At 45.6% G+C, this 27,962-nt stretch overlaps 2 protein-coding genes across 5 annotated transcripts in view; one reads left to right on the top strand and one right to left on the bottom strand.

The window, feature by feature from the left end:
- Positions 1-2,165: 2,165 nt before the first annotated feature.
- LOC144496829 (zinc-binding protein A33-like) lies at positions 2,166-18,041 on the bottom strand. Of its 2 annotated transcripts, none has more exons than XM_078217393.1 (6): positions 17,303-18,041; positions 17,119-17,214; positions 16,791-17,024; positions 16,221-16,243; positions 14,955-15,070; positions 2,166-2,940 (listed from the first exon to the last, which is right to left on the bottom strand). In XM_078217393.1, the coding sequence occupies exons 1-6, from the start codon at positions 17,771-17,773 to the stop codon at positions 2,396-2,398; spliced, it is 1,485 nt and encodes a 494-aa protein (XP_078073519.1). In that variant the 5' UTR covers positions 17,774-18,041; the 3' UTR covers positions 2,166-2,395. The 2 variants fall into 2 exon arrangements, with proteins under 2 accessions (XP_078073519.1, XP_078073520.1); XM_078217394.1 differs by having other exon boundaries at positions 2,166-2,934; positions 17,303-17,746.
- The window catches only part of LOC144496832 (HEPACAM family member 2-like), an 86,995-nt gene continuing 62,054 nt past the window's right edge, over positions 3,022-27,962 (top strand). Inside the window, exons 1-3 of one of the 3 annotated variants that reach the window (XR_013498443.1) lie at positions 3,179-3,897; positions 13,920-14,116; positions 14,207-15,096. The gene's annotated coding sequence lies outside the window, so the exon portion shown is untranslated. Of the gene's footprint in view, positions 3,898-13,919; positions 14,117-14,206; positions 15,097-27,962 lie in introns of those variants that run through there. The other 2 variants (XR_013498444.1, XM_078217398.1) reach the window with 2 other exon arrangements.

The following is a 27,962-nucleotide window of genomic DNA, read 5'->3' as shown; positions in this document are numbered from 1 at the left end:
AATCATTTTGCTTCACATCTCGGTTGAGATTGGTACCATTCAGATGCTGATTTTCTGCATCGTCCTAAAATGAAAGAAGTGTATTTGTTAATTACAATGATCAAATATTCACAAATACTGGAGAGATACATGGACATGGAGATAGAACAAAGAACAAAGAAAATTATAGCACAGGAACAGGCCGTTCGGCCCTCCAAGCCTGCACCGACCATACTGGCCGACTTAGCTGAAATCCCCTACTCTTCCGGGGACCATATCTCTCTATTCCCATCCTATTCATGTGCTTGTCACGATGCCCCTTAAAAGTCACGACCGTATCCGCTTCCACTATCTTCCCCGGCAACGAGTTCCAGGCTACTACTCACTGTGCAAAAAATCTGCCTCGTACATCTCCTTTGAACCTTGCCCCTCGCACCTTAAACCTATGCCCCCCAGTAATTGACTCTTCCACCCTGGGAAAAAGCTTCTGACTATCCACTCTGTCCATGCCTCTCATAATCTTGTAGACTTCTGTCAAGTCTCCTCTCAATCTCCGTCGCTCCAGTGAGAACAAATCAAGTTTCTCCAACTCTCCTCATAGCGAATGCCGTCCATACCAGGCAACATCCTGGCAAATCTTTTCTGTACCCTCTCCAAAGCCTCCACATCCTTCTGGTAGTGTGGCGACCAGAATTGAACACTATATTCCAAGTGCGGGCGAACTAAGGTTCTATAAAGCTGCAACATGACTTGCCAATTTTTAAACTCAATGCCCTGGCCGATGAAGGCAAGCATGCCATATGCCTTCTTGACTACCTTCTCCGTCTGCGTTGCCACTTTCAGTGACCTGTGTACCTGTACACCCAGATCCCTTTGCCTATCAGTACTCTTAAGGGTTCTGCCATTTACTGTATATTTCCTATCTGTATTAGACCTTCCAAAATGCATTACCTCACATTTGTCCGGATTAAACTCCATCTGCCATCTCTCCACCCAAGTCTCCAACTGATCTATATCCTGCTGTATCCTCTGATGGTCCTCATTGCTATCCGCAAATCCACCAACCTTTGTGACGTCCGCAAACTTATTAATCAATCCAGTTACATTTTCCTCCAAATCATTGATATATATTACAAACAGCAAAGGTCCCAGCACTGATCCCTGAGGAACACCACTTGTCACAGCCCTCCATTCAGAAACGCACCCTTCCACTGCTACCCTCTGTCTTCTTGAACAAGCAGTTTTGTATCCACCTTGTCAGCTCACCTCTGATCCCATGTGACTTCACCTTCTGCACCAGTCTGCCATGAGGGACCTTGTCAAAGGCCTTACTGAAGTCCATGCAGACATCCATTGCCCTACCCTCGTCAATCATCTTCATCACTTCTTCGAAAAACTCGATCAAGTTCATGAGACACGACCTCCCCTTCACAAAACCATGTTGCCTCTCGCTAATACGTCCACTTATTTCCAAGTGGGAAAAAATCCTTTCTCGAAGAATCCTCTCCAATAATTTCCCCACCACTGATGTAAGGCTCACCGGCCTGTAACTACCTGGATAGTATTGAAAGACAGACAGACAGATGCAGACAGAAGGATCGAGATATGGAGACACAGACAGAGAGACAGACAGACAGAGAGACACAGACAGAGAGACAGAGACAGAGAGACACAGACAGAGAGTGAGAGAGTGACAGGAGTTCTGACCAATCCGTTTCCGGGGCCTGCGAACCCCGCCCCTTCACTCTGAATGACAGGCGGACTGACCAATCAGCTTTCCGGATTCCCCGAAAATGGGCCTCCCGCACGTTCCTGACAGGCGCTTTGACCAATTGGCTTTCAGACTCCCCGGAAACCGGTTTTCTTCGCGAAGTTCAGACCAATCACCTTCCAAGGATCTGGAATCCCGCCTCCCTCACTCAGAGTGACAGCAGCTCCGGCCAATCGGCTTCTCCATTCCCTGAATCCCGCCTCCCTCACTCAGAGTGACAGGAGCTCCGACCAATCTGCTTCTCCATTCCCCGGAATCCCGCCTCTCTCACACAGAGTGACAGGAGCACCGGCCAATCGGTTTCTCCATTCCCCGGAATCCCGCCCCCTCACTCAGAGTGACAGGAGCTCCGGCCAATCGGCTTCTCCATTCCCCGGAACCCCGCCCCTCACTCAGTGACGACACAAACAACATGTAGAGTTTCTGCTTCTTGGATTTAATGATGAGCTGTGGAATCTTTGAGAAAAACTGTTTCTATTCCAGTGATTCTCAGATTGTTTTGTTTGAAGAATCATTTTACAAATGTAACCATGGAGCCCCCAATGTAAATTATAATTCTATATAATAACCACAATATGAACAGGTTCCATCAGTTTACAGCTGGCAGGAGGCAGGGAGACGGTGTGAAATTATGGGATGGATCTGTTAGTGACCTTTAACCCCGCAGATTGTCAGCGGCGCCGAGTTTTTCCCGATATTCCATCCCGGACTGAAGATGGGAAAGATTCTCTCAGTGAAAGTGTGGGTGAAAGTGTGGAGATGGGACATGTTGTCCGCATTGTAAAATGACACCTGTCCACCCTCATAGTCCAGGAAAACCCCGATCTTCCGGGGATTCACACTCGGGGTGAGGCGGGTCTCTGAGGGGGAGGTGAGGGCAAAATGACCACATCCGAGACTCAGCTCCACAATCCAGAATCCGGACTCAGGGCTCAGGGGGATTCCCCCTTTCCTGTTCACAGACTCTCGGGCCACTCCCAGAATCCACTCTGTCTCCCCCACCTCCACCTCCCAGTAATGTCTCCCTGATGTGAGTCCCTCTGATCCCAGGACAAAGAACCAGGGATCAAACCTCTCCGGGGTGTCAGGGAGCGGCTGCCGTTTGTCTCCGAGTCTCACACTGGTCCGGTCCTCAGACACGATGAGCTGGGGATTCGCTGTGTTCGGATCCAGAGTCAGAGAGGCTGGAGCTGGGGGAAAGTTACAATAACACAGTCAGTGATTTAGAGAGAGGGGGTGGGGAGGGGAGAGAGTGAGAGGAGACAGGTTTGTGAGGGGGAGGGGAGAATGAGGGGGAGGGGAGAATGAGGGGTCGGGGACAGTGGGAGCAGGAATGGGATGGCAACATGGAGCCCCAGAGGGAGGGGAGAGGAGTGGGAATAGACCAGGAAGGAGAGGCAGGGAAGAGGGGAGAGAGTGAGTGACAGAGAGATAGGGAGGGGGAATGAGAAAATAGGTGGAGGGGTGCAGTTGGGAAGAGAGAAAACAGGCAGTAATGAGAGGGACTGGAGGGAGCAGGAGTGCAAAGAGGGAGAGTGAGAGTGGGACGTTTTGAGTGTGGGAGCAGGAGAGAGAACGGCAGAGCAGATGACAGGGATTGGGAGAGGAGGTGAGAAAGAAAGGGCAGAGGAGAGAGAGCATCTGGAAGGCAGGTAGTGTGGGAGGCTGTGAGATCAAGGTGAAGGGGTTCAGAGCTCAGGGTGGCAGAGAGAGGGGAGAGAGCATGAATACAAAAGTGGGAGAGTGTGAGAAAAAGAAACGAGGATAGTTAATGAGAGCAGGAGTGTGGGAGGAAGAATAGGATGGTGTGAGAGAGAGTCAGAGAGAGGAGACAATGTTATGTGGGATCTTCTGTATGGTTTGCCCACATCAGCTTGGAATTCTGGGTCCAGCCTGGAGACTTTGTTGTATTCTCTGAAAGTACAATGTACAGAAGCTTTCTCATGGCCACAGAAACAAGTTGTTGGTGCAGCTGGAGACTGGGAGGTGACTGCACCGGAGTGATCCTAAAGGAAGTAGCTGCACAGATAGTGGATTCATTGGTTGTAATTTTCCAAACATCCCTTCTGATTCTGAAGAAGTATCGGAGGATTGGAAAACTGCCAATGTGACACCGCTATACAAAGAGGGAAAGAGGCAAAAAGCAGGTAACTATTGGCCGATTGACCTAACATCTATTGTTGAAAAAATGTTGTTATCAATTAAGGAAGTAATTGGGGCACATTTATAAAATCATAATCTAATCAAGCTGAGTCAGCAGTGTGGATAGAAGGGAACCAGTAGATGTGTTGTATTTTGACTTCCAGAAGGCATTTGACAAGATACCTCACAGGAGGTTAAGTCATAAGATGGTTAAGTCCATGGTGTTGGAAGTGGTATATTGGCATGGATAGAGAATTGTCAAAGGGACAGGGAACAGCGATTGGGGATAAGGGGTTCATTTTCAGGTTGGCAACCTCTAACGTGTGGGGTTCCACAGGGATCAGTGCTGGGACCGCAACTGTTTATAATATATATGAATGACTTGGATGAAGGGAGCGAATGTATGAACTTGATGAAGGAGCAACGCTCCGAAAGCTGGTGATACCAAATAAACCTGTTGGACTTTAAACTGGTGTTAGAACCATAGAAAATGACAGCTCAGAAACAGGCCTTTTGGCCCCTCTTGTCTGCGCCGAACCATTTTTTGCCTCGTCCCACTGACCTGCACTTGGACCATATCCCTCCACACCCCTCTCATCCATGAACCCATCCAAGTTTTTCTTAAATGTTAAAAGCATTTACTACTTTATCCAGCAGCTCATTCCACACTCCTACCACTTTCTGCGTGAAGAAGCCCCCCTAATATTCCCTTGAAACTTTTCTCCTTTCACCCTTAACCCATGCCCTCTAGTTTTTTTCTCCCCGAGCCTCAGTGGAAAAAGCCTGCTTGCATTCACTCTAACTATACCCATCAAAATCTTATACACCTCTATCAAATCTCCCCTCATTCTTCTACGCTCCAGGGAATAAAGTCCCAACCTATTCAATCTCTCTCTGGAACTCAGCTTCTCAAGTCCCGGCAACATCCTTGTGAACCTTCTCTGCACTCTTTCAACCTTATTTACATCCTTCCTGTAACGAGGTGACCAAAACTGTACACAATACTCTAAATTCGGCCTCACCAATGCCTTATATAACCTAACCAAAACACTCCAACTTCTTTACTCGATACTCCGATTTATAATTTATAAACGTACCAAAGGCACTCTTTACGAACCTATCCACCTGTGACGTCACTTTTAAGGAATTCTGTACCTGTATACCCAGATCCCTCTGTTCAACTGCACTCTTCAGAGTCCTACCATTTACCCTGTACGTTCTACTTTGGTTTGTCCTTCCAAAGTGCAATATCTCACACTTGTCTGTGTTAAATTCCATTTGCCATTTTTCAGCTCATTTTTCTAGTTGGTCCAAATCCCTCTGCAAGCTTTGAAAACCTTCCTCACTGTCCGCTACACCTCCAATCTTTGTATCATCAGCAAATTTGCTGATCCAATTTACCACATTATCATCCAGATCATTGATATAGATGACAAACAACAATGGACCCAACACCGATCCCTGCGGCACACCACTAGTCACAGGCCTCCACTCAGAGAAGCAATCCTCCACAACCACTCTCTGGCTTCTTCCATTGAGCCAGTGTCTGATCAAATTTACTATGTATAACCAGCGACTGAACCTTCCTAACTAATCTCCCACAAGGGACCTTATCAAAGGCCTTGCTGAAATCCAGGTTGACAACATCCACCGCCTTCCTTTCATCCATTTTCCTGGTAACCTCCTCGAAAAACTCTAATAGATTGGTCAAACATGACCTACCATGCATAAAGCAATGGTGACTCTCCCTAATAAGGCCCTGTCTATCCAAATATTTGTAGATCCTATCCCTTATCACACCTTCCAATAACTTGCACACCACCGACGTCAACCTTACTGGGCTCTAATTTCCCGGATTTCTTTTGGAACTTTTTTTAAACAACGGAACAACATGAGCCACCCTCCAATCACCCGGCACCTCCCCCGTGAATACTGACATTTTAAATATGTCTGCCAGTGCCCCTGCAAGTTCATCACTAGCTTCCCTCAAGGTCCGTGGGAATACCCTGTCCGGTCCTGGGGATTTATCCACTCTGATTTGCCTCAAGACAGCAAGCACCTCCTCCCCTTTAATCTGTAAAGGTTCCATGACCTCCCTACATGTTTGCCCTATTTCCGTAGACTCCATGCCCGTTTCCTCAGTGTTGTGCGATTTCTTACTGTGACTTGGACGAAGGAAGCAAATGTACTATAAACAAATTTGCAGATGACAAAAATAGGTGGAAAGGCAAGTTGCAAGAGGGAAACAGTTTGCAGAGAGATCTTGATAGGTTAAGTAAGTGAGCAAAAAGTTGGCAAATGGAGCAGAATGTGGGAAAATGTGAAGTTGTTCAATTTGGAAGGGAGAACAAATGAACAGAGTATTATTTAAATGGAGAAAACTGGAAGAAATTTGCAACACAAAGTGACTTGCGGGTTCTTGTGCATGAAACACAGAAAGCTAACACACAGCGGCAGCAAGAAATCAGGAAGGCTGATGGAATGTTGGGCTAATTTCAAGGGGGATGGAATATAAGAGTAGGGACAACTTGCTGCTACTGTACAAGGTACTAGTGAGACCATATCTGGAGCACTGTGAGCAGTTTTGGTTCCCCTTATTTAAGGAAAGCTATTATTCCATTGGAGGCAGTTCAGAGAAAGCTGACTAGGATGATCCCCGGTACGGAGGGATTATCATGAGGAAAGTTGAAACAATTTGGGACTCTACTCATTGGAATTTAGAAGAATGCGATGTAATCTCAATGAAGCATAGAGGATTATTAAGGGGCTTGACAGGGTAAATGCTGAGAGGATGTTCCCCCTCATGGGAGAGTCTAGGACCGAGGGCATAGTCTCAGAAAAAGAGGCATCAGCTTCAGACTAAGATGAAGAGGAATTTCTTTTCTCAGAGGGTAATGAATATCTGAATTCTTAACTGCAGAGAGTTGTAGATTCTGAGTCGAACTGCATGTTCAAGGCTGAGATGGACAGGCTGGAAATTTGGGCAAGGAAATGGCAGATGGAGTTCAATCCTGATCAATGCGAAGTGATGCATTTTGGTGGGAATAATGTAGGGAGGAGCTACACGATAAATGGAAGAACCATAAAGGGTGTAGAGACGCAGAGGGACCTGGGTGTGCAAGTCCACAGATCTTTGAAGGTGACGTCACAGGTGGAGAAGGTGGTGAAGAAGGCATATGGCATGCTTGCCTTTATAGGACGGGGCATAGCGTATAAGAGTTGGGGTCTGATGTTGCAGATGTATAGAACGTTGGTTCGGCCGCATTTGGAATACTGCGTCCAGTTCTGGTCGCCACACTACCAGAAGGACGTGGAGGCTTTGGAGAGAGTACAGAGGAGGTTTACCAGGATGTTGCCTGGTATGGAGGGGCTTGGTTATGAGGAGAGATTGGGGAAACTGGGGTTGTTCTCCTTGGAAAGACGGAGGATGAGGGGAGACTTAATAGAGGTGTATAAAATTATGAAAGGCATAGATAGGGTGAACGGTGGGAAGCTTTTCCCCGGGTCGGTGGTGACGTTCACGAGGGGTCACAGGTTCAAGATGAAGGGGGGGAGGTTTAACACAGATATCAGAAGGACATATTTCACACAGAGGGTCGTGGGGGCCTGGAATGTGTTGCCGGGCAAGGTGGTGGAGGCGGACACACTGGGAACGTTTAAGACTTATCTAGACAGCTATATGAACGGAGTGGGAATGGAGGGATACAAAAGAGTGGTCTAGTTTGGACCAGGGAGCGGCGCGGGCTAATTGTTCCTTGTTTCTCGTTTCAAGGCTTCATTCTATGATCATCTTGCTGGTGCCAGTACAGAGCGAGACTGCGGATAGTTGGGAACCTGTCTCGGGGCCAGGGAATTCATATGGTGTTCGTGGAAGTGGAAATGACTAGGGTTGGGAAGCATTTTCCGATCGGGGCCATTGTGATCTCCTGGACTCGTTTCGATCGCCTCAGGGGGTCGGAGAGGAATTTCCCAGATTTTTTTTCCCCATATTGGCCCTGGGGTTTTTCACTCTGGGTTTTCGCCTCTCCCTGGAGATCACATGGTCTGGAATGGGGGGGTGGGGATGAGTTAATAGGTTGTAATGAACAAAGCATCGTAGCTGTGAGGGACAGCTCAGTGGATAGGATATTGGTATGTCGATAGGCTGGAAAATTGGGCGGGGATCCTGGATTCAGGATTCAATCCTGGACCGGGGAGCGGCGCGGGCTTGGAGGGCCGAAGGGCCTGTTCCTGTGCTGTATTGTTCTTTGTTCTTTGTTGATTATTAATCAGAGAAGGAAGCAAGGGTTATGGCGTTAAGGTGGGAAAGTGGAGTTGAGGGTGTGAGTCTTTGGAACACCTTGCCACAGACAGCTGTGGGGACAGAGTCCTTGTGTATATATAAGGCTGAGATAGATAGAATCTTGATCAGGAATCGAAACAAGGGCTTTGGGGAAAGGGCAGGAAAGTGGACGTGAGGAATGTTGGCTCAGCCAGGATCGTATTGAATGGCAGAGCAAGCTTGACGGGCTGAATGGCCTACTCCTGTTCCTATTTCTAGTGGTCTCATGGAGACGGCGACTGTGTGAGAGTAGCAAATTAAATTCACATGGTAAGTTCTGGTAACACCTTTTCATTTTTAACTATAGATTAAGAATCAAAATAGGATGTGATACCAACCTTCAATAAGGTATACTGGCTTGTATAACTGGCTTATAACTTGTAGAACCAACAAGGGAACAAGCCATCTTGGACTGGGTGTTGTGCAGTGAGAAAGGATTAGTTGGCAATCTAGTTGTGAGAGAACCCTTGGGGACGAGTGACCATAATATGGCAGAAATCTTTGTCAAGGTGGATAGTGATGGAGTTGATTCTGAGACCAGGGTTCTGAATCTCAATAAAGGTGTCCATGATGGTATGAGGGATGAATTGGCTATGATGGACTGGGGAACATTACTGAAAGGAACGACAGTGGACAGGCAATGGCAGGCATTTAAAGAACAAATAGGTGAACTCCAGAAGTTGTTTATTCCTGTTTGGTGCAAGACATGGTAAGGGAATTGTGCCCAAACCATGGCTTACAAGGAAAATTAGAGATATATCAGACGCAAGGAAGATGCATACAAATTGACAAGAAAAAGCAATAGGCCTGAGGATTGGGAGCAGTTTAAAATTCAGCAAAGGAGGACCAAGGGATTGATTCAGAAGGGTAAAATAGAGTAGGGGAGTAAACTAACGGGGAATATAAAAACTGACTGTAAAAGTTTCTATCGGTATGTGAAGAGAAAAAGATTCACAAAAATGAATAGGCCCAGCTGTGAGGAGGATGCAGAAATGCTTCAGCGTGATTTGGACAGGCTGAGTGTGTGGGCATATGCATGGTAGATGCAGTATAATGTGGATAAATGTGCACTTATCCATAGAATAATCGAAACCCTACAATGCAGAAAGAGGCCATTTGGCCCATCGAGTCTGCACCGACCACAATCCCACCCAGGCCCGACACCCATATCCCGACATATTTACCCGCTAACCCCTCAAACCTACGCATCTCAGGACACCGAGAGGCAATTTTCGCATGGCCAATCAACCTAACCCGCACATCTTTGGACTGTGGGAGGAAACCGGAGCACCCGGAGAAAACCCACGCAGACACGAGGAGAATGTGCAAACTCCACACAGACAGTGACCTAAGCCGGGAATCGAACCCAGGTCCCTGGAGCTGTGAAGCAGCAGTGTTAATCACTGTGCTACCGTGCCATCCACTTTGGTAGCAATAATAGGAAGACAGATTATTACTTGAGTGAGTGTAAATTGAGAGAGGCGGATACTCAGTGAGAACTTGGTCTCCTCGTACATTAGTTGCTGAATGTAAGCGTGCAGGTACAGCAGGCAGTAAAGAAGCCAAATGTAACTGGTTTGATTAGTGAGTTTGCGGATGACACAAAGGTTGGTGGATTTGCAGATAGTGGTGAGGACCATCAGTGGATACAGCAGGCTATAGATCGGTTGGAGACTTGGGTGGAGAGATGGCAGATGGAGATTAATCCAGACAAATATGAGGTAATGCATTTTGGAAGGTCTAATACAGATAGGAAATATACAGTAAATGGCAGAACCCTTAAGAGTATTGATAGGCAGAGGGATCTGGGTGTACAGATACACAGGTCACTCAAAGTGGCAATGCAGGTGGAGAAGGTAGTCAAGAAGGCATACAGCATGCTTGCCTTCATCGGCCGGGGCATTGAGTTTAAAAATTGGCAAGTCATGTTGCAGCTTTATTGAACCTTAGTTAGGCCGCACTTGGAATATAGTGTTCAATTCTGGTCGCCACACTACCAGAAGGATGTGGAGACTTTGGAGAGGGTACAGAAAAGATTTGCCAGGATGTTGCCTGGTATGGAGGGCATTTGATATGACGAGAGGTTGGAGAAACTTGGTTTGTTCTCACTGGAACGACGGAGGTTGAGGGGCGAACTGATAGATTATGAGGGGCATAGACAGAGTGGATAGTCAGAAGCTTTTTCCCAGGGTGGAAGAGTCAATTACGAGGGGGCATAAGTTGAAGGTGCGAGGGACAAGGTTTATAGGAGACGTACGAGGCAAGTTTTTGTACACAGAGGGTGATAGGTGCCTGGAACTCTCTGCCGGGAGAGGTGGAAGGAGATACGATAGTGGCTTTTAAGGGGCGTCTTGACAAATACATGAATAGGGTGGGAATGGAGGGATATGGTCCCCGGATGGGTAGGGGGTTTTAGTTCAGTCGGGCAGCATGGTCGATGCAGGCTTGGAGGGCCGATGGGCCTGTTCCTGTCCTGTTATTTTCTTTGTTCTTTGATATGTTGACCTTCATCGCAAGAGGATTTGAGTATCGGAATGGGGATGTTTTGCTGCAATTGTTTCGGGCATTGGTGAGGCCACACCTGGAATATTGTATGCAGTTTTGGTGTCCTTATCTGAGGAAGGATGTCCTTGCTATAGAGGGAGTACAGCGAAGGTTTACCAGGCTGATTCCTGCGATGACAGGCCTGTCATATGAGGAGAGACTAAGTCGGTTAGGATTATATCCACTGGAGTTTAGAAGGGTGAGAGGGGATCTCATAGAAACTTATAAAATTCAAACAGGGTTAGACAGGGTAGATTCATAAAGAATGTTCCCAATTGTGGAGGAGTCCGGAACGAGGGGTCATAGTTTGAGGATAAGGGGTAAACCTATTAGAACTGAGGTGAGGAGAAATTTCTTCACTCAAAGGGTGGTGAATCTGTGGAATTCACTACCACTGAATGTAGTTGAGGTCACAATGTTGTGTGATTTCAAAAAGAAATAAGATATAGCTCTTGGGGCTAATGGATCAAGGGATATGGGAAGAAGGGGGGAGATCAGGATATTGAATTTGATGGTCAGCCATGATCAAAATAAAAAGCAGAGCATGTTCGAAGGGCCAAATGGCCTACACCTGCTTCAAGTTTCTATGTTAACTGGAGAACTATCTGGAGTGGCAGTTATCTGTCAATCACCTGAAAGCAGTTGGTTCATGAGTGTTAATCAGTGAAGCAGGAAGTAAAATGAGCAAGCGACTCATCAGATGGTCTATAAATAAGACACACCTTTCAAAATGCATGGCCAGTAACAGGTGCATGAGACAGGTGACTGCGCTGCACTGGGATGGAGACTGAGTGAGCAGCGAATTAGGTTCATGCGGGAATGAAATGCACAGGGGAAAGAAATGTGGTGATCATTGGAATTATTATAAGTTAATTAAATGAGTAATTTAATTACATTTAACCAGATAACATGAGGAACAATGTAAGACTGGTGTTATGTTGCAGCTGAGGAATGTGTGATTTTGGATGTACAGGTGTTCCATGACAAACACATCTGCGGAAAGTGTCAGCAGCTGGAGGACTTCCAGATCAGAATTAGTGAGTTAGAGGCTGAACTGCAGACACTGCACAATGTGAGGGAATGGGAGAAATACCTGGACAATTTGTTCCGGAATATGGTCACACCTCTTCTCCAACCTCTCATCATATTGAATGCCCTCCATACCAGGCAACATCCTGGCAAATCTTTTCTGTGTTGGTCAGCAGTGAGTGACAGGAGGATGTGACCGAGAGTGAGACAGGTAAAGGGACTGAGCAGAGATTAATGGAGGAGCCTCAGACTTTGCAGTTGTTGAAAAGATTTGAGGTGCTTACAATCTGTGTGGATGAAAGCAAAGGCTGCAAAGTGAATGAGCAGTCTAACCATGGCACCATGATACAGGAAGCCTACCAAGTGGAGGATAGCAAACAGGAATGTGGTGGCAGCAGGGAATATAGTGTGGGACACAGATACTGTTCTCTGCAGCAAAAGCGAGAGCCCAGACAGCTGTGTTGCTTGACCAGTACCAGAGCATGTGCTCAGAGCTGAAGAGGAATTTTCATTGTAAGTGGGAGGATCCAGTTGGCATGGTCCGTGTAGGTACCAAAGACATAGACAGGACAAGCAAAGAAAATTGTCCTGGTCCACTCCACTAATGTTCAATCAGGGTGATATTGTGGGCTGGGTGGGGACACTGAGGTTGGAGGGAAGTGGTCATGGAAGCAGGGATATTTGGGATGTCTGTAAAGGGCAAAGTCACCATGAGAGGCTCGGTAACAATTAAGAGGCAGAACCTCAAAGTTAATAATCTCTGGATCATTACCTGAGCTACATGGAAACTGGCAGAGGGAAAATGAGATGACAAAGATGAATGCTCAAAGGCTGGTGTGAGAGAAATGGGCATTGGCACCAGTATTGGGGATAGTGGGGTTGTTTTGATTTGATTTATTATTGTCACATTTATACCGTGAAAAATATTGTTTCTTGCAGGCTATACAGATGAAACATACTGTTCATAGAGTACATATGAGAGAAGGAAAGGATAGGATGCAGAATATAGTGTTCCAGTTACAGATAGGGTGAAGAGAAAGCTCAGCTTAATATATGAAAGCACCAATCAAAAGTCTGATGGCTGCAGGGAAGAAGCTGTTCTTGAGTTGGTTGGTACGTGTTCTCAGACTTTTGTATCTTTTTACCAATGGAAGAAGGTGGAAGAGAGTATGTCCGGGGTGCACGGGGTCCTTAATTATGCTGGCTGCTTTTCCTGAGGCAGCGGGAAGTGTAGACAGAGTCAATGGATGGGGGGGCTGGTTTGTGTGATGGATCAGGCTACATTCACAACCCTTTGCAGTTTCTTGCAGTCTTGGTCAGACCAGGAGCCATACCAAGCTGTGATACAACCAGAAAGAATGCTTTCTATGGTGCATCTGTAAAGGTTGACAGAGGCATAGTGGTCATGCTGAATTTCCTAAGCCTCCTGCGAAAGTAGAGGCATTGGTGGACTTTCTTAACTATAGCATTGGCATGGAGGGACCAGGACAGGTTGTTGGTGATCTGAACACCCTGAAACCTGAAGCTCTCGACTATTTCCACTTCCTCACTGTTTTTGTGGACAGGGGCATGTCCTCTAACACGTTTCCTGAAGTCAATGACTCTCGTTCGTTTTACTGACATTGAGGAAGATTGTTGTCACACCATTTTACCAGATTCTCTATCTCTTTCCTGTAGCCCCTCTCATCGTTGTTTGAGATTTGACCCACTATGGTCGTGTCATCAGCAAACTTGAATATCGAGCTGGAGTGGAATTCTTTAGTTCACTAAAGAAGTTAAGGAAAGACTCAAATTCATGGAAAAAGCATAGAACTGAGCAAAGATGAATGGCAGGTCAGGTGACTGATCAGAATGTAAAGAACAGCAGAGATCAAACCCCCACAATAATGTAGCAGCAGCAAAATAGCTATCCAGTGTCCCCACACTAAACATAAGGAGAAGTCACATTCTCTGTACAAGCTGGAGACATTTGGTATAACTGGAGACTCAGTACAATCTTGATCTTCCATTGGATGGTGATGTCCCACCCAGAGGAACAATCTATACAGTGGTCTTAAAGGGACCACTGGAAACCCCATTGGAAATGATGTAAGGAGTTTATTTGTTCTGTTTCCTGCTTAATATTTATACCAGAAACGACATCATCAAAACAGAAAACTTCATCATCATCACAATGCTGTTCCTGTGATCTTGTTGTTTGGAAATTGGTTTTCTCATTTTCTACACTCGAACAGTGACTGTTCTTCAAAATGATTCCACTGGTTCTGAAGTGTTTAGGCTCACACTGCAGGAATGAAGGGTGCTTTTGATGATTTCTCTGTGACCAGGAGGTGAGTTATTTTTCTTACTGCTGCTTGCTGCTCCTTTCTCTCTCTCACTGTATATTCATGAGGATTTCTTGTCCCCTGTTCCCTCCTCAGGAACGACAGAACATTTCCCCACACTGCAAACCAGTGGGAAACTGGACAATGATATTGTTCTGAAGGTCAGCCCTCAGAATGGATTGGGCCTCTGATCAAATTCATAGAGTGAGCGGTGGGTTCACTGGCTCACTACCTCAATGGAGTCACTCAAAAACTCAACCTCAATCCAAACTGCCTTGTCACCCTCCCTATTCTAGATTTAAAGCTATACCTACTTTGATCTAGACTCTGTGACCGTGTTAAATCTGTGGATGTTTATAACCTCCCTTTTATTCCGAACCTTGAACATTTCAATAAGATCACCACATTCCCTCCCTTATCCAGTGCAGACTCGCAGTTTCTGCGTTCCCTGTTCTTGGTTAAGATGTCCAATTCCACCAAACAAATTATCTGCCGTTTAACACTTGCTCTCTAATGTCCGTGTGTCTTCCTGATAAACAATGATGAAAAAATGTTTCCCAGAATGACAGACGAGACCAGTCCAGTCTCCTGGAGCAATTCCATTTCACATCCTGAGATTGGTGCTCTATTCCTCTGGTTATACAGATCCCTTCCCTGCTTTGACACACAGTGCTAATGGCTTCAGACACTTACCCAGAGGAACCCACAGAAAGAGAAATATGAGAATGGGGAGACTCCAGGTATTAACAACTGGAAATGTGAGTATTTAATCTGCATCTTTGGAGCCCATTCAATATATTTACAACTGGATTTATAATGAGGAAAATTTATATGAGAGATTTACCGGGGTTAATGAAGTTTATCATTTCTCTCCATGCTCTGTACTGCAAAAGGTCTTTGTACTTTCCGATAGACAGGGCGACAGCAGATACTGAGAGTGTTTGATACTCATCACTAATCCTGTAAATGGTAAAAATGATGCTTTGAATTTGTCTTTGTTAGAAGATTTTAGAACTTATTTAAATGGTCAAGTTTTCACATTTTTGATGATCGAGAAAATGTGCAAAGTGAAATGTTAATCTTGTTTCTCTAACTGAGAAAGAAATAACTTTTAAATTCAAGGGCAGAGAATGGAAACAGCCATGTCTTGAAAAAGATTCAAAACCTGATAACAGACATCACACACTGCAGGAAGTGATTAACATTTAGCCTGTCCACTTGCTGTATTATAAACAAAGTTTGTAGAACAAAGACAAAGGCTGAAAACATCCCAAAGCTGAATCTCCAATTCTGCAATCCCTGGGCCCACAACTCTCCCAGAATCCTGCTCTCCTCGACTTCCGGCACCTTGGACATCTCTGATTTTAGTCACTCCCCCATTGGGGAGCTGACAGCTGGACCTTCAGCTGCCGAGGTCCTGAGCTCTGGAATTCTCACCCTGATCCTCTCTATCTTTCTATTCCTCTTTCTTCCTTTAAGACGCTCTCTGAAATCCACCTCCATCATCCAGATTAATATTTAATATTAATATTAATATTTCCTTATTTGGCTGTGTGTCAATTTACTTTCGTAACGCTCCTGTGAAACTCCTGAGGATAAAGGTTCTGTACAAATACAAGTCTTTACTGTTGTGGTTGTTAACGACACAGAGCCAGTTTGTATTTAGTATAAACTTAGAATCCGTTCCCCCCTTTAACGTGAGACTTTCTCGGGTTGGTCAGGCTCCATGCAGGGACATGGGTGACCCACTCCTTGGAAACATGGACCATGCGGTTCTCTCAGGGTCAGTGGGAAGGTCACAGACACTAACAGCCAACATCGGGCAAGTGATCACTTCCGGCCTGGGAACCAGATTGTATTATTTACACTTCCCGGTTATTTATTACAATATCGTAGAACAGTGATGTAAAATCACTGTAATAAAGTGAGTTATCATAAAGCTCTCGTCAGTGTGTATACGCGGAGCTTATCATTTCCTGCAGTGTGTGATGTCTTTGTAACTAATGACCAAGCATTTAAAGTTGTGACAACAACCAATAAATAAACCATAATAACACTATACCGAGTTATTTTACCATCCAGCAGAGTTTCAGTAAAGAACATGTCCTACCTTCTCTTCCGACAAGCTTCCTCCTGAAAGAAATGAATCAGGAACAGTGAGGGTGACAGTAACAGATTTCAGGAGCAGTTAGACAGGCTGGTGAAATGAGCAGACTCAGAGCAGATGAGATTTCACACGGAAATGTAAAGTGATACATTTTGGAAGGAAGATTGTGGAGAGTCAAATAAACTGGAATTGAACATCAGTCCCGCTCACAGACACAGTGACTCTCACACACCGGACCAGACACACCCACACACTCACAACATGGAACTGGAACTGGATTACGGTGGGAGTTCCAGGAGTAAATTAAACTCGGGAAACACGGAAATAATCACAAAGCAAGTGTGAAGGTCAAGAAAACTCATTCTCAGGAGATTACAGGTATTCCCAGGAATCTGCACAGTGTGGGAGCCGTTCGATCCGAGACGACAGGAAAACGGTTCGGGAAGGGACACAAAATTCTGTTCAATTCGGTTAGTATTTTTCAGTAAATTCTATATTAATTTCACAGTTACCATCAGTTATTTAGTGACTGTGTGAAGTTTCCCTGAACTGAGCCGCAATATATTCCCTCACCTTCAGAAATATCAGCTCCTCTTTTCGCTCCATCTGTTTCTGCAACTTTGAGAGTTTCTCCTCAATAGAATTTAAATTCTCCTGAATCTCTCGAAGGTTTTTCTCCATTGATTCTAGAATCCTCTCCTCTTCTTCCCTGAGATCTCTGAGTAAACGCTGCTCTTTCTCAGCGAGAATCTGGTGCATTTTAGTGAACTCGGATGTGATGTGGGTCTGCAGACTGCTCGACTGTTCCTACCCAATGAAATGTGAAACATAATTAATGTCCCGCGATAAAGGGAACAAAACTAACCGAGATCCCAGAAAACCAGCACAGGGGAGACCTTACCCTAACTTCAGAAATCTTCCCTTTCTGTTTCTGTTCCGTTTCTCGAACCGCCGATTTCTTCTCTGTGAGAGAATCTAAGGAAGATTTCAGCTGGTCCTGGGATTGGGAGAGAAAATCACAGAATGGAAGTGCTGGATGTTGAAAATGTGATAAAACTATCAGGTAAATAATATTTCCCTTTTACCTTGTAGATTTCAACAGCTTCTTTAATGGGCATGAAATTATGAGATTTGTGTTCCCGCGAATCTCTACAAATCAGACAGATCAATTTCTGGTCAGTTTCACAAAACAGCTTCAGTTCTTCCTGATGTTCCTCACAGTGAAGTTTACTTTCTTTCTCTTTCGGATTCAGCTTTATTTGTCGAGTTTTCTCGGTCAGATTCGCTAAGGCCCGATTTATCCTGAGGTTTCTTTCCGGAAACTCCTCTCGACATTCCGGACAGGAATTTATCTCCTTCTTTTCCCAACACTGGGTGATACAGGAGCGGCAGAAGTTGTGTCCACAATCCAGTATTACCGGATCAGTGAAGAAATCGAGACAAATGGGACAAATTGTCTCCTCGGTCAAACTCTGGACCAACTGCCTGGAAGCCATGTTCACACTCAGCACTTCCTGATTCAAACCGCTTTCAGTTTCGATGTTACTGCCGCACATCCTCAGTTCAGCTATTTGCCGATGAAGTTCACTGCAATACTCAGGGAATTATTATTACAGAGTGGGCCATGTCCCCGCCACTTTCACACTGGAGATAAAAACTGGCGCGGTCTGAAGGATAACGGAGGGAAATCATTGAACTCTGTCGGGGGCGGGTTGGACTCCTGGGGATGTTGACAATGGAAAGAGAGAGAAAGAGCCGGAGAGATAGAATGGGGAAAAGAGGGGGAGATGGGCGGGATCGAGATTCCATTCAAATTTTCTCCAGCCTGAACCTACTGCCGCTTAAAAGCACTCTGGTGAAAATCGGTGTGAGATCCAGATCCAGAAACTGAATTGTGTTCATCACTGCAGCCGCTCACATTAAAACATCAAGGACTATAAATGTCAAGGAGACATTTTACACAGCAGGTATCGGGAAGATATTTAGAGGGTTCGATCTGTGAAGTTTGGTTTATTTTCTAGAAAGAAAAACTTGCGGTTTTATAAATGTTTATGAATCCCGTGGACCCTGGCCCAAAGAAACATCAACTGATGACGGAGCAAAAGCAGAAAATGCTGGAAAATCTCAGCAGGTCTGACAGCATCCGTGGAGAGAGAACAGAGCTCACGTTTCGAGTCTGGATGTGTCTTCGTCAGATTCCAGCATCCGCAGTAATTTGCTTTTAACTGATGAGGGAACATTTGAAGTGGAATCTCTCCCCCAATATTCGGCGGAGTTTCTTCCCACACAGAGTGGGGAGAATGTGGAACTCGCTGTCACATGGAGTGGTTGAGGGAGAGAGGGTTGAAACATTGACAGTGCTGCCCTCCCAGTCCCTGATAAAGAGGAAGCACATCACAGGGTGTGGGGGCAGGACTGTGGGACAGACCAATGGGAAATGGGAGGGGGTGAAACGACATCCTATTGGGATTGAATTTGAAGAGTTTCCCCCCAACACTCGCGCTATTCCAGCAAGAAAAACCACAGGCTGTGGAGTTTTCCGATGGATCAGATTCATTAACAGGCATTTTTGTAAAGTTGGGAAAATGGCAGGTGGAGAGATCAATGTGGATTGGAAATCAATATCTTGTTTTATTGCAGAGATATTGTCTGTGATTCTGCTGTAAAATGTTTCATATATCTGACAGTGTTGAACATTGGGTTTTATTGTTACTGCCTGGGTGTTAAACAGCTCCTGTGTGGAGAACAGGAAAAACAATCTGTCCTGGGGGGACATGGACACCCCTTACACAGCCCAGCGGAATTTACTGACATTCATTTCAACACATGGAAAATCTGGGAAGTTTGTATCATTGGCGACAATCCTCCCGCCGGATGGAATTCTCCTCGATTTTGGGAAATTCTCTCACCCATCATCAGCTCTGGGGGGAGTTCTGTTTTCATCGTTAAAACCTGACCGGAAACATTCAGGAGTGAAATCATGCAGCAATTTTATACATTAAAGTGTCGGAAAATGTGAATTCTCTCTGGGGATAGATATTGGGAACATTGTAACTTTCCAGGGTGACAAGGTGCGGAGCCCAGTGGAATTTACTGACAATCATTTCCACCCAATAAAAATCTGGGAAGTTCCTGTCATTTGTGACAAACTCTCTCCTTGACGGCTGTTCCTGTTGTTGTGAGTGATTCATTGCGGGTGCAGTAAGTTTCTGGGATGGGTTGAGACTCTGTGTGAACTCAAGTCTTTCATTGTTACAAAGCGCACCGCTGCCACCTGCTGACGGAATCACAGTGCTGCAGGAAAGAATTCCCCATTAAAAACGGCCCAAGAAGTGGGGACTGTCTCTGAAGATTCACAGGTTCGATGGACCGAATAACCTCTTTGTGTGTTGTATCAAACTGGGATTGTTATTTATTCATAAACTTGAATCTGATCAAACCCAGATTAACAAATCCCATTCAGTAAATCCCACTGTTTGGTGAGATGTTCCCTGACTATTAGTGAGAAAGTTGATCAGGAGAATGTCACATTAATATTCACCATTCTGCGAGAAGGATTTCCGCATTAAAGTTCTGCAAAATCTCAATACATGCTGCTATATTTCGTTGGCTTAGAAACCCGCAATGAAAACTATTTAAGTATAAATTGTTGTGCTGATTTAACAAGTAATCGTGGAGCACAAGTATTTGGAGAACTCAGGAACTGAACAGGGTCGCTGCAGACCTGGTGTCAAGACTCTGCTTTGTTCAAGTCAACTCCAATCTACTGCACTCCTGGTTTGTCTGTTCATCTGATGAATATCGCAATGGGATTCATTCTGCCGGATGAAATGTTGGACACTGAACTCTCCACGGATTTCATTCAGACATCCCAGAGTCACTGAACACATTAAAATCGACTGTGATCTCGATATGTTCCATCTGAGGTTCGTTCTTATATAATTATTATTCCTCATTTACTGACTTCACTGTGAACTGATTAACTGTTTCTAAAAGGACATCGACACGGCTCTCTTTCCAACAGCCGCTTTTGCGCAGCTCTGGTAATGCAGTGTTCGTTGTTGACAGTCTTGGAGGAGGAACCTCCCCCTTCTCCAATCAGCTTGGCTCATGTAGATCAGGCCCAGGACAGGGTGATTTGGTCGCTCGCCCTGTCTTGTCAGCCTGGATCTGAAACGTCTCAACTTGTTGAGACTCTGAATTGGATTTGATTTGATTGAATTGGAAAAGTATTTTTAAAAAGTTAGTTGTTCCTGACAGGAATTAGAAATATTGCTATTCTGCCTTTTCCAGCCTTTCAGCCTCAGCATTGAATTCAGGAACTTCAGATTCTGCTGTGACCATTAACACTGCTCTGGAACCATCTTATGCTTCTTCACCAGTCCCATTCCCCATTCTCTTATACTTTGTACCGTTACACCTTTCGACATTTAACCTCTCCTGTCTTCCACCATTTCACAGAGCTTTCCGTGTTGTTACTCTCCGCCCTTTTCCCTGACACAGTCTTTGCTGAGAAATTGTTTACTCTGTAAAATAGGAATGTAAGTAAGGCGTTGTTCATTTCCAGCCATTTCCCTCTCGCGCTCAGCACAAAGCTCAAGTTCTCAGGCTCAGAATCTCCCGGCAATTCCTTCACCTCCGATCCCAGATGGCTGTATTTGTGCCGTTTTTCGTTACACACAACTCAAGTGCCTTGTACGTCTTCGTACCGTCCTGTACACCCACCACTGCAACTCTCTGATCTGCCGTGAGTATTTTGTCAGGTTTCCATCAAGAGCCCTCCTTGGCCACTGGTCTTGGTTCCTTGTAAGATGTTCAGCAGTACTTACTGACATATAGATGTAGTTGTTGGAATTCCTTGCTGTGGTGTTTAATTCTTGCGTTCTTTACAAACGAGCAGCAACCAGAAATGTGGGCGATGGTTTTGTTTGCTGCCTCGCGTCACTGATATGATTTGATAGCGTTTGATATCGCCCCCTTGTTAGGGATGAACTTGTGGGATAGAGCTTACTTCGAAAAAGTAAGTTGCTAACGAGGCGAGATGATTTCATTTGGAATGCTGTATATATTTATTTGTCTGAGGTTTGTTTGGGTGTTTTAGTTTGAAGGATGCTTGCGATTTCATTATTGGTACACCGGCATTCTGCAAATCTCGGCCCGAGTTCCCTCAGGAGTGTAACTTGCTCCGGGGTCCACTGACTGGCACAGCTCCCCGGCTTAGAATTGACCTGAAGCGCTTCCAGGCGCGCAAAGCGACATGTCTCTGCCTGTCGTGCTGGCTGAGCCCAGACCTGGTGGTGAAGCTGAGCTCGCACTCGCTGCATTGCTATTCCCCCACTGCTACAGGTTGCCTTTCTCCGCGACACTGAGGACAGTGGCAGGCAATGGATTGATATTCTCCTGTTTTGCCGCAGTATCAACACCTGGTTCTGATGTTTATAACCTGGGGCACTTTGGTCATGTGGATGTTGGAGAAGCCGATCGTGGGGAGGAGGGTGTTACAGGAGCTTCAGAACAACCCATCAATGGGGTAATGGGTGATCACCTCTCTGACTGATGCTCTGTCTTAAGTCGGCTCGACAGTGACCCCTTCCAAGAAGGTTGTCGTCTCGGATGTTTCTCCATTTGTGTCAATTGCCGCTTCATTGGCCGGAGTTTCCGCTCCCTTATTGGAAACACGATATTTCTTCTTATAGAAAGTTTGTGTTGTTACAAAGGTCGCATTTTCCGGTGGATGGGCCGTCCACTCGGACTCTTCGATAACAGTGTCGTCCGCTACTGGGTTGGCTGCCTCTCCTGCTCTGGGATCCGAACTCAGCTGCCAACAGGGCAGGTAGCAATGCTCTCAAGATCTCCTCTTGGGTTGGAGTTGCGGACGATCTTGTTACCAGCTCCAGAGAGCTGGAACATGTGTGGTGGTGACATTGACATTTTGCACATTGCGCTGCCGCAGACGCCATTGCGGGGAGGTTGTTTATCCGGGACGCATCCCAGCCGCTCTGATCCATCAACAACGGGATTTCCATTCCTTGATACCATCTTGAGACTAAGTCTCTGATCCACGCAGATCACGGCCGTCTCGCACCTTTTCGGAGTCGTTTAGTCCCTCAGTAGCGGATTACTGAGTTTACCAGCGGGGCCAATGGGGAGGCGCGACTGTCGCTGTGGTCGCCAAAAACAGGAGAAAACGCCACAGAGACAGCTCGCCAGAATTGATTCTCCGGGGAAACCCGCCAAGAGAGTCACAGTTACTCCCGCCTGGGTTCCTGGGTTGTCTGGTACTCCAGCCAATATCGCAATGGGATTCCCTCTGCCGGGCAAAATGATGTGAGGGTCAACTCACTCTGCAAACTTCTTTCGACTCAACAGAGCGTCTCAGAGACACCGCACCAAAAAAATCAATCACAAGCCTCGTGTTTCCCACCTAAAATATTTCTTTATATTTTAAATCGTTGACTCGGGTCACTGTTAACTCCTGACTTTCGGTCTATTACAAAAGGGATTGGAATTTCAGAGCAAAGAATTCTTCCTGTAAATAGTCAAAAGCACGGTGGCACAGTGGTTAGCATTGCTGCCTCACAGCGCCAGGGATCCGGGTTCTATTCCTGCCTCGGGTCACTGTCTGTGTGGAGTTTGCCCGTTCTCCCCGTGTCTGCGTGGGTTTCCTCCGGGTGCTCCGGTTTCCTCCCACAGTCCAAAGATGTGCGGGTTAGGTTGATTGGCCATGTTAAATGGTTCCTTAGTGTGTGATTAACAGGGTAAATACTTGGATGGGGCCTGGGTGGGATTGTTGTCGGTGAACGCTCGATGGGCCGAATAGCCTCTTTCTGCACTGCAGGGGTTCTGTGATTCTATTCTATGATCCTGTAAAGGGCCTTGGTGAGTGGGCAGCTGTTATTACTGTTTACAGTTCTGGAGACCAGAATTGTAGGATCTAGGTGTATTTGCGGGAGTGCAAAGAAGATACATGAAACAAACTTCTGGTGGATTTTTATCAGGCGATAATTTTATAATAATTCATGGAGATGAGAAAATGAAAGGTTGTCTAATTTAAACATCTCAAGTTCTTCAGGGTTTGTCAGGGTAAATGCTGGGAGGATGTTTCCTCTGACGTGGAGACTCAGGCAAAATAAATCTGGTAAATTAAATCTGAATTCCACAAGGGAATGAAAGGTGGGAATTATCGGGAAGAACTGAAGCTGTTTTGTGAAACTGACAAGACGCGTCCTGCTGGGAGAGACGGACACAATCACGAGTCGCTTCCTGCTGATTAAAATGCACCAGGATCTCGCCGAGAAACATTTTACTCGGAGATCTCAGGGAAGAAGAGAAGATTCCAGAAACAATTTTTAAAAATCGAAAAGTTAAAGAGAATTGAGATTCTAATGATCAAGAAATCCCAGAGTTACCGATACACAAAAATCAACAAGACTGTTTGAAATGTCTCAAGGCGATTGTCTGATGTGATTATTTCCTTTGAGTCAAAATGAGAAATAAGATGTGGAGATGCCGGCGTTGGACTGGGGTGGACACAGTAATAAGTCTCACAACACCAGGGTTAAACTCCAACAGGTTTATTTGGAATCACGAGCTTTCGGAGCGCTGCTCTTTCACCTGTTGGACTTTAACCTAGTGTTGTGAGACTTCTTACTGAGAAATAATAGTTCCGGCATTCGTCTAATACTTGTGAACATAACGGAACAAGTTAGTCAGTTTCCTAACTTTCCTCTATTCCGGTGGCGGTTCTGTTATGTTATGAGATATGGGGATTATTCTAACTCTGGCGTCCTTACCCCATTCCCTTATTCCTTCCGGCCTTGTCTGTGATTCCGCTTTTGGATAATTTTCTGTCGGTCAATAACACAGTTTTCACCTTGAAACACCGTGAAATTAATGGATCATCTCCCTGTCTGTTTCAGTGTTTTCTGAATGTTGTCTGTATTTGTGATGGGGACACGGGTTTGGGTGCGCCTGAGGCGTGAATTGTGTGTGATTATATATCCAGCTCCCGCAACAATCCCAGTCTGATACAACACAAAAAGAAGTTATTCGGTCCATCGAATCTGTGAACCTTCAGAGACAGTCCCCACTTCTTGGGCCGTTTTTAATGGGGAATTCTTTCCTGCAGCACTGTGATTCCGTCAGCAGGTGGCAGCGGTGCGCTTCATGTAACAATGAAAGACTTGAGTTCACACACACGGTCAATGGACCTTTGCATGACCTGTGTCCCCGCCCCGCAATGATTCCCATGGCGGGCAGGACGAGAGTCTCAACCCATGACAGAAACTTCAACTCTGACGAAGCGGCATCCAGACTGGAAACGTTGGCCCTATTCTCTCCCCACAGACGCTGTCAGACCTGCTGAGATTTTCCAGCATTGTCTGTTTTTGTTCCAGAAACATACTGCACCCACAATGATTCACTGATAATCGCGTTTGTCACAATGAGGGAGCCATTTGTCATCGCACTTAATTCCACAGAAGGAAATGAGATGATATCAAGGTTTATCGGTGCTACAGGTTGAGGGAGGAATGTTGTCCAGGACAGCGGGAGAGCTCTCCTGCTCCTCTGCAAATGGAAATGTGTAGGTCGGTGGGACACGCTTACTCAAACTGTACAAATTTGGTAAACTCCTGTGAGGTAGTGAGAGTTATAATTAAGAAAGCCCACCAACGCGTCTACTTTCTCAGCAGACTAATGACATTTGGCATGTAAGCTACGACTCTCACCAACTTTTACAGATGCACTATAGAAAGTATTCTTTCTCATTTTATCACAGCTTGGTATGGCTCCTGCTCTGCCCAAGACCACAAGGAATTACAGAAGGTCATGAATGTAGCCCAATCCATCACGCAAACCAGTCTCCTATCCATTGACTCTGTCTACAGTTCCCGCTGCCTCGGCAAAGCAGCCAGCATAATTAAGGACCCCACGCACCCCGGACATTCTCTCTTCCACCTTCTTCCATCAGGAAAAAGATACAAAAGTCTGAGGTCATGTACCAACTGACTCAAGAACAGCTTCTTCCCTGCTGCTGTCAGACTTTTGAACGAACTTACTTTGCATTAAATTGATCTTTCTCTCCACCCTAGCTATGACTGTAACACTACATTCTGCACTCTCTAGTTTCCTTCTCTATGAACAGTATGTTTTTTCTGTATAGCGTGCAGGAAACATTACGTTTCACTGTCTGTTAATACATGTGACAATAATAAATCAAATCAAATTAAAGATGTATTTATGATAAGATTAACACAAATTGTCACATCAATCGTTTAACATTCAAGGATTACTGAGGACCTTCAAAAACTGTCAGCAACAGAAAAGGACAGTCTGATGAAGGGTCACCCTGACTTGAAATGTTGGCTCTATTCTCTCTCCATAGATGCTGTCAGGCCTGCTGGGATTTTCCAGCATTTTCTGTTTCAGTTTGAGAAAGGGACAGTGTGTGTGGAGAAGTACAAAGTACACAACACAGTGAAAATGATAGGCTCTGTTAGTCCTGGTATGTTTTAATATTCATTTTATTGATTTATAAACACAGTTGAAAAGGGATAAACTGGCTCCCAGAATAAATAACCACTGATGTCTGTGTGCAGTATCAAACTCAGGAATCTTTTCACTGGATAAGAGAGGGTTCAGAGAGTATCGTATTCAATTATTCAAACTCCAAAACTTGGAGTGCCGAAGGGCCTGTTCCTATGCTGTAATTTTTTTTGTGCTTTGTCTTTTGGAGGAAACAAGGAACACCTCGAGGAAACCCGTGCCGACACGGGGAGAATGTGCAGACTCCACACAGACAGTGACTCAAGCCCGGAATCGAACCCGGGTCCCTGGCACTGTGAGGCAGCAGTGCTAGCCACTGTGCCGCCCTGTAGACTTTGCTGGCTAGGTCCAGCATTTATTGACCATCCCTAGTTTTTCCCTTGAGAAGGTGGTGTGAGCCGCCTTCTTGAAGCGCTGAAGTCCCTGAAGCGTAGGTACAACCACAGTGCTGTTAGAGAGGGGGAGGTTCCAGGAGTTTGACTCGGTGAATGGTGTGAAATATTCAATCACATCACGCCCATCCCACATTAACACAAAGTAAGTACTTCCGAGGTGACAAGGTGACCTCCACGACCTCTTCATTCTTTACTGTGAGCTTCTCACAGGAGAGGCACATGGAGCCTCTTGCTGCAATGTAATCAACGCGGCAAGCCAATTTGTGCAGTGAGCTCCCCAAAACAGCAATGTGTTCACGAGCAATGATCACGAGCAAATAATCTGCTTATTTTCTATGCTGGTTGTGTGGGCGAAGATATATGTATAATATAAAAATAATATGTATATATCGCCTCTATGGCCTCCATCATTCTAGAAGGCCAAGGTCAGCAGATACCTGGGAACGCCACCACCTAGAGGTTCCCCTCCAAGCCACTCAGAATCCCCGACTTGAAAATACATCGGCCTTCACTGTTGCTGGGTCAAAATCCTGGAATTCCCTCCCTAACAGCACTGTGAGTGTACCTACATCACATGGAATGCAGCGGTTTGAGAAGGCAGCTCACCAAGGCCGCAAGAAACTACAAAAGGTCATGAATGTAGCCCAATCCATCACGCAAACCAACCTCCCATCCATTGACTCTGTCGACACTTCCCGCTGCCTCGGCAAAGCAGCCAGCATAATCAAGGATCCCACGCACCCGGGACATTCTCTCTTCCACCTTCTTCCTTCGGGAAAAAGATACAAAAGTCTGAGGTCACGTACCAACCGACTCAAGAACAGCTTCTTCCCTGCTGCCATCAGACTTTTGAATGGACCTACCTCGCATTAAGTTGACCTTTCTCTACACCCTAGCTATGACTGTAACACTACATTCTGCACCCTCTCCTTTCCTTCTCTATGAATGGTATGCTTTGTCTGTACAGCGCGCAAGAAACAATACTTTTCACTGTATGTTAATACATGTGACAATAATAAATCAAATCAAATCAAAATCAACACCTTCTCAAGGGGCAATTAGGGATGGGCAACATGCCCTGAGCTACGTTTAAAAAAGGATTGAGGCTTCAGTTAAACGGGGGGCCACTGAAATGATCTGTCCTATGAACTAGAACATACCATGGAAGTTATATTTACACAGCCACCTTTGTGGCTTCAGTGTCCAAAGGTGGGGTAATTTTAAAGAGCACTCTCTGATGCAGCAATGTTGCAGACAGGGGAGGTGATGGCCTAGTGGTATTATCGCAAGATTATTAATCCAGAACCTTAGCTAATGTTCCGGGGACCCGGGTTCGAATCCCGCCACGGCAGATGGTGGAATTTGAATTCAATAAAAAATATCTGGAATTAAGAATCTCCCGATGACTATGAAACCATTGTCAATTGTCAGGAAAAACCAACCTAAGTCCCTTTAGGGAAGGAAATCTGACATCCTTACCTGGTCTGGCCTGCATGTGACTCCAGGGCCACAGCAATGTGGTTGACTCTCAACTGCCCTCTGAAATGGACGAGCGAGACACTCAGTTCAAGGGCAACTAGGGATGGGCAATAAATGCTGGCCCAGCCAGCGACGCCCATGAGTGAATGAAAAAGCACAGCAAGATCCCATAATCAGCCTGCTGACCACATTCCAGTCTAGCCGTGTTGCTTTTAGGGGATTGGGCTTCTGCTAATCTTTGAACAGCATCACAGGACCCTCATGTCCAGCTCAGAGCGCGACAAGGTCAAATCCAAATCCAGGAGCTGAGAATAACACTCTCGCC

Source organism: Mustelus asterias, chromosome 8 (assembly GCF_964213995.1).
Source record: "Mustelus asterias chromosome 8, sMusAst1.hap1.1, whole genome shotgun sequence".
In the NCBI taxonomy this organism is placed as follows: domain Eukaryota; kingdom Metazoa; phylum Chordata; class Chondrichthyes; order Carcharhiniformes; family Triakidae; genus Mustelus; species Mustelus asterias.
Note: the sequence above shows the minus strand (reverse complement) of the source record. Positions and strands in the feature narration are given on the sequence as shown.

Coding starts and splice junctions, on each gene's coding strand:
- LOC144496829 (XM_078217393.1), bottom strand. CDS start 17,773: ATGTGCGGCAGTAACATCGAAACTGAAAGCGGTTTGAATCAGGAAGTG. Junction 17,215..17,302: donor AAGCTGTTGAAATCTACAAG/GTAAAAGGGAAA, acceptor TCCCAATCCCAG/GACCAGCTGAAATCTTCCTT. Junction 15,071..16,220: donor GAAGCTTGTCGGAAGAGAAG/GTAGGACATGTT, acceptor TACCATTTACAG/GATTAGTGATGAGTATCAAA.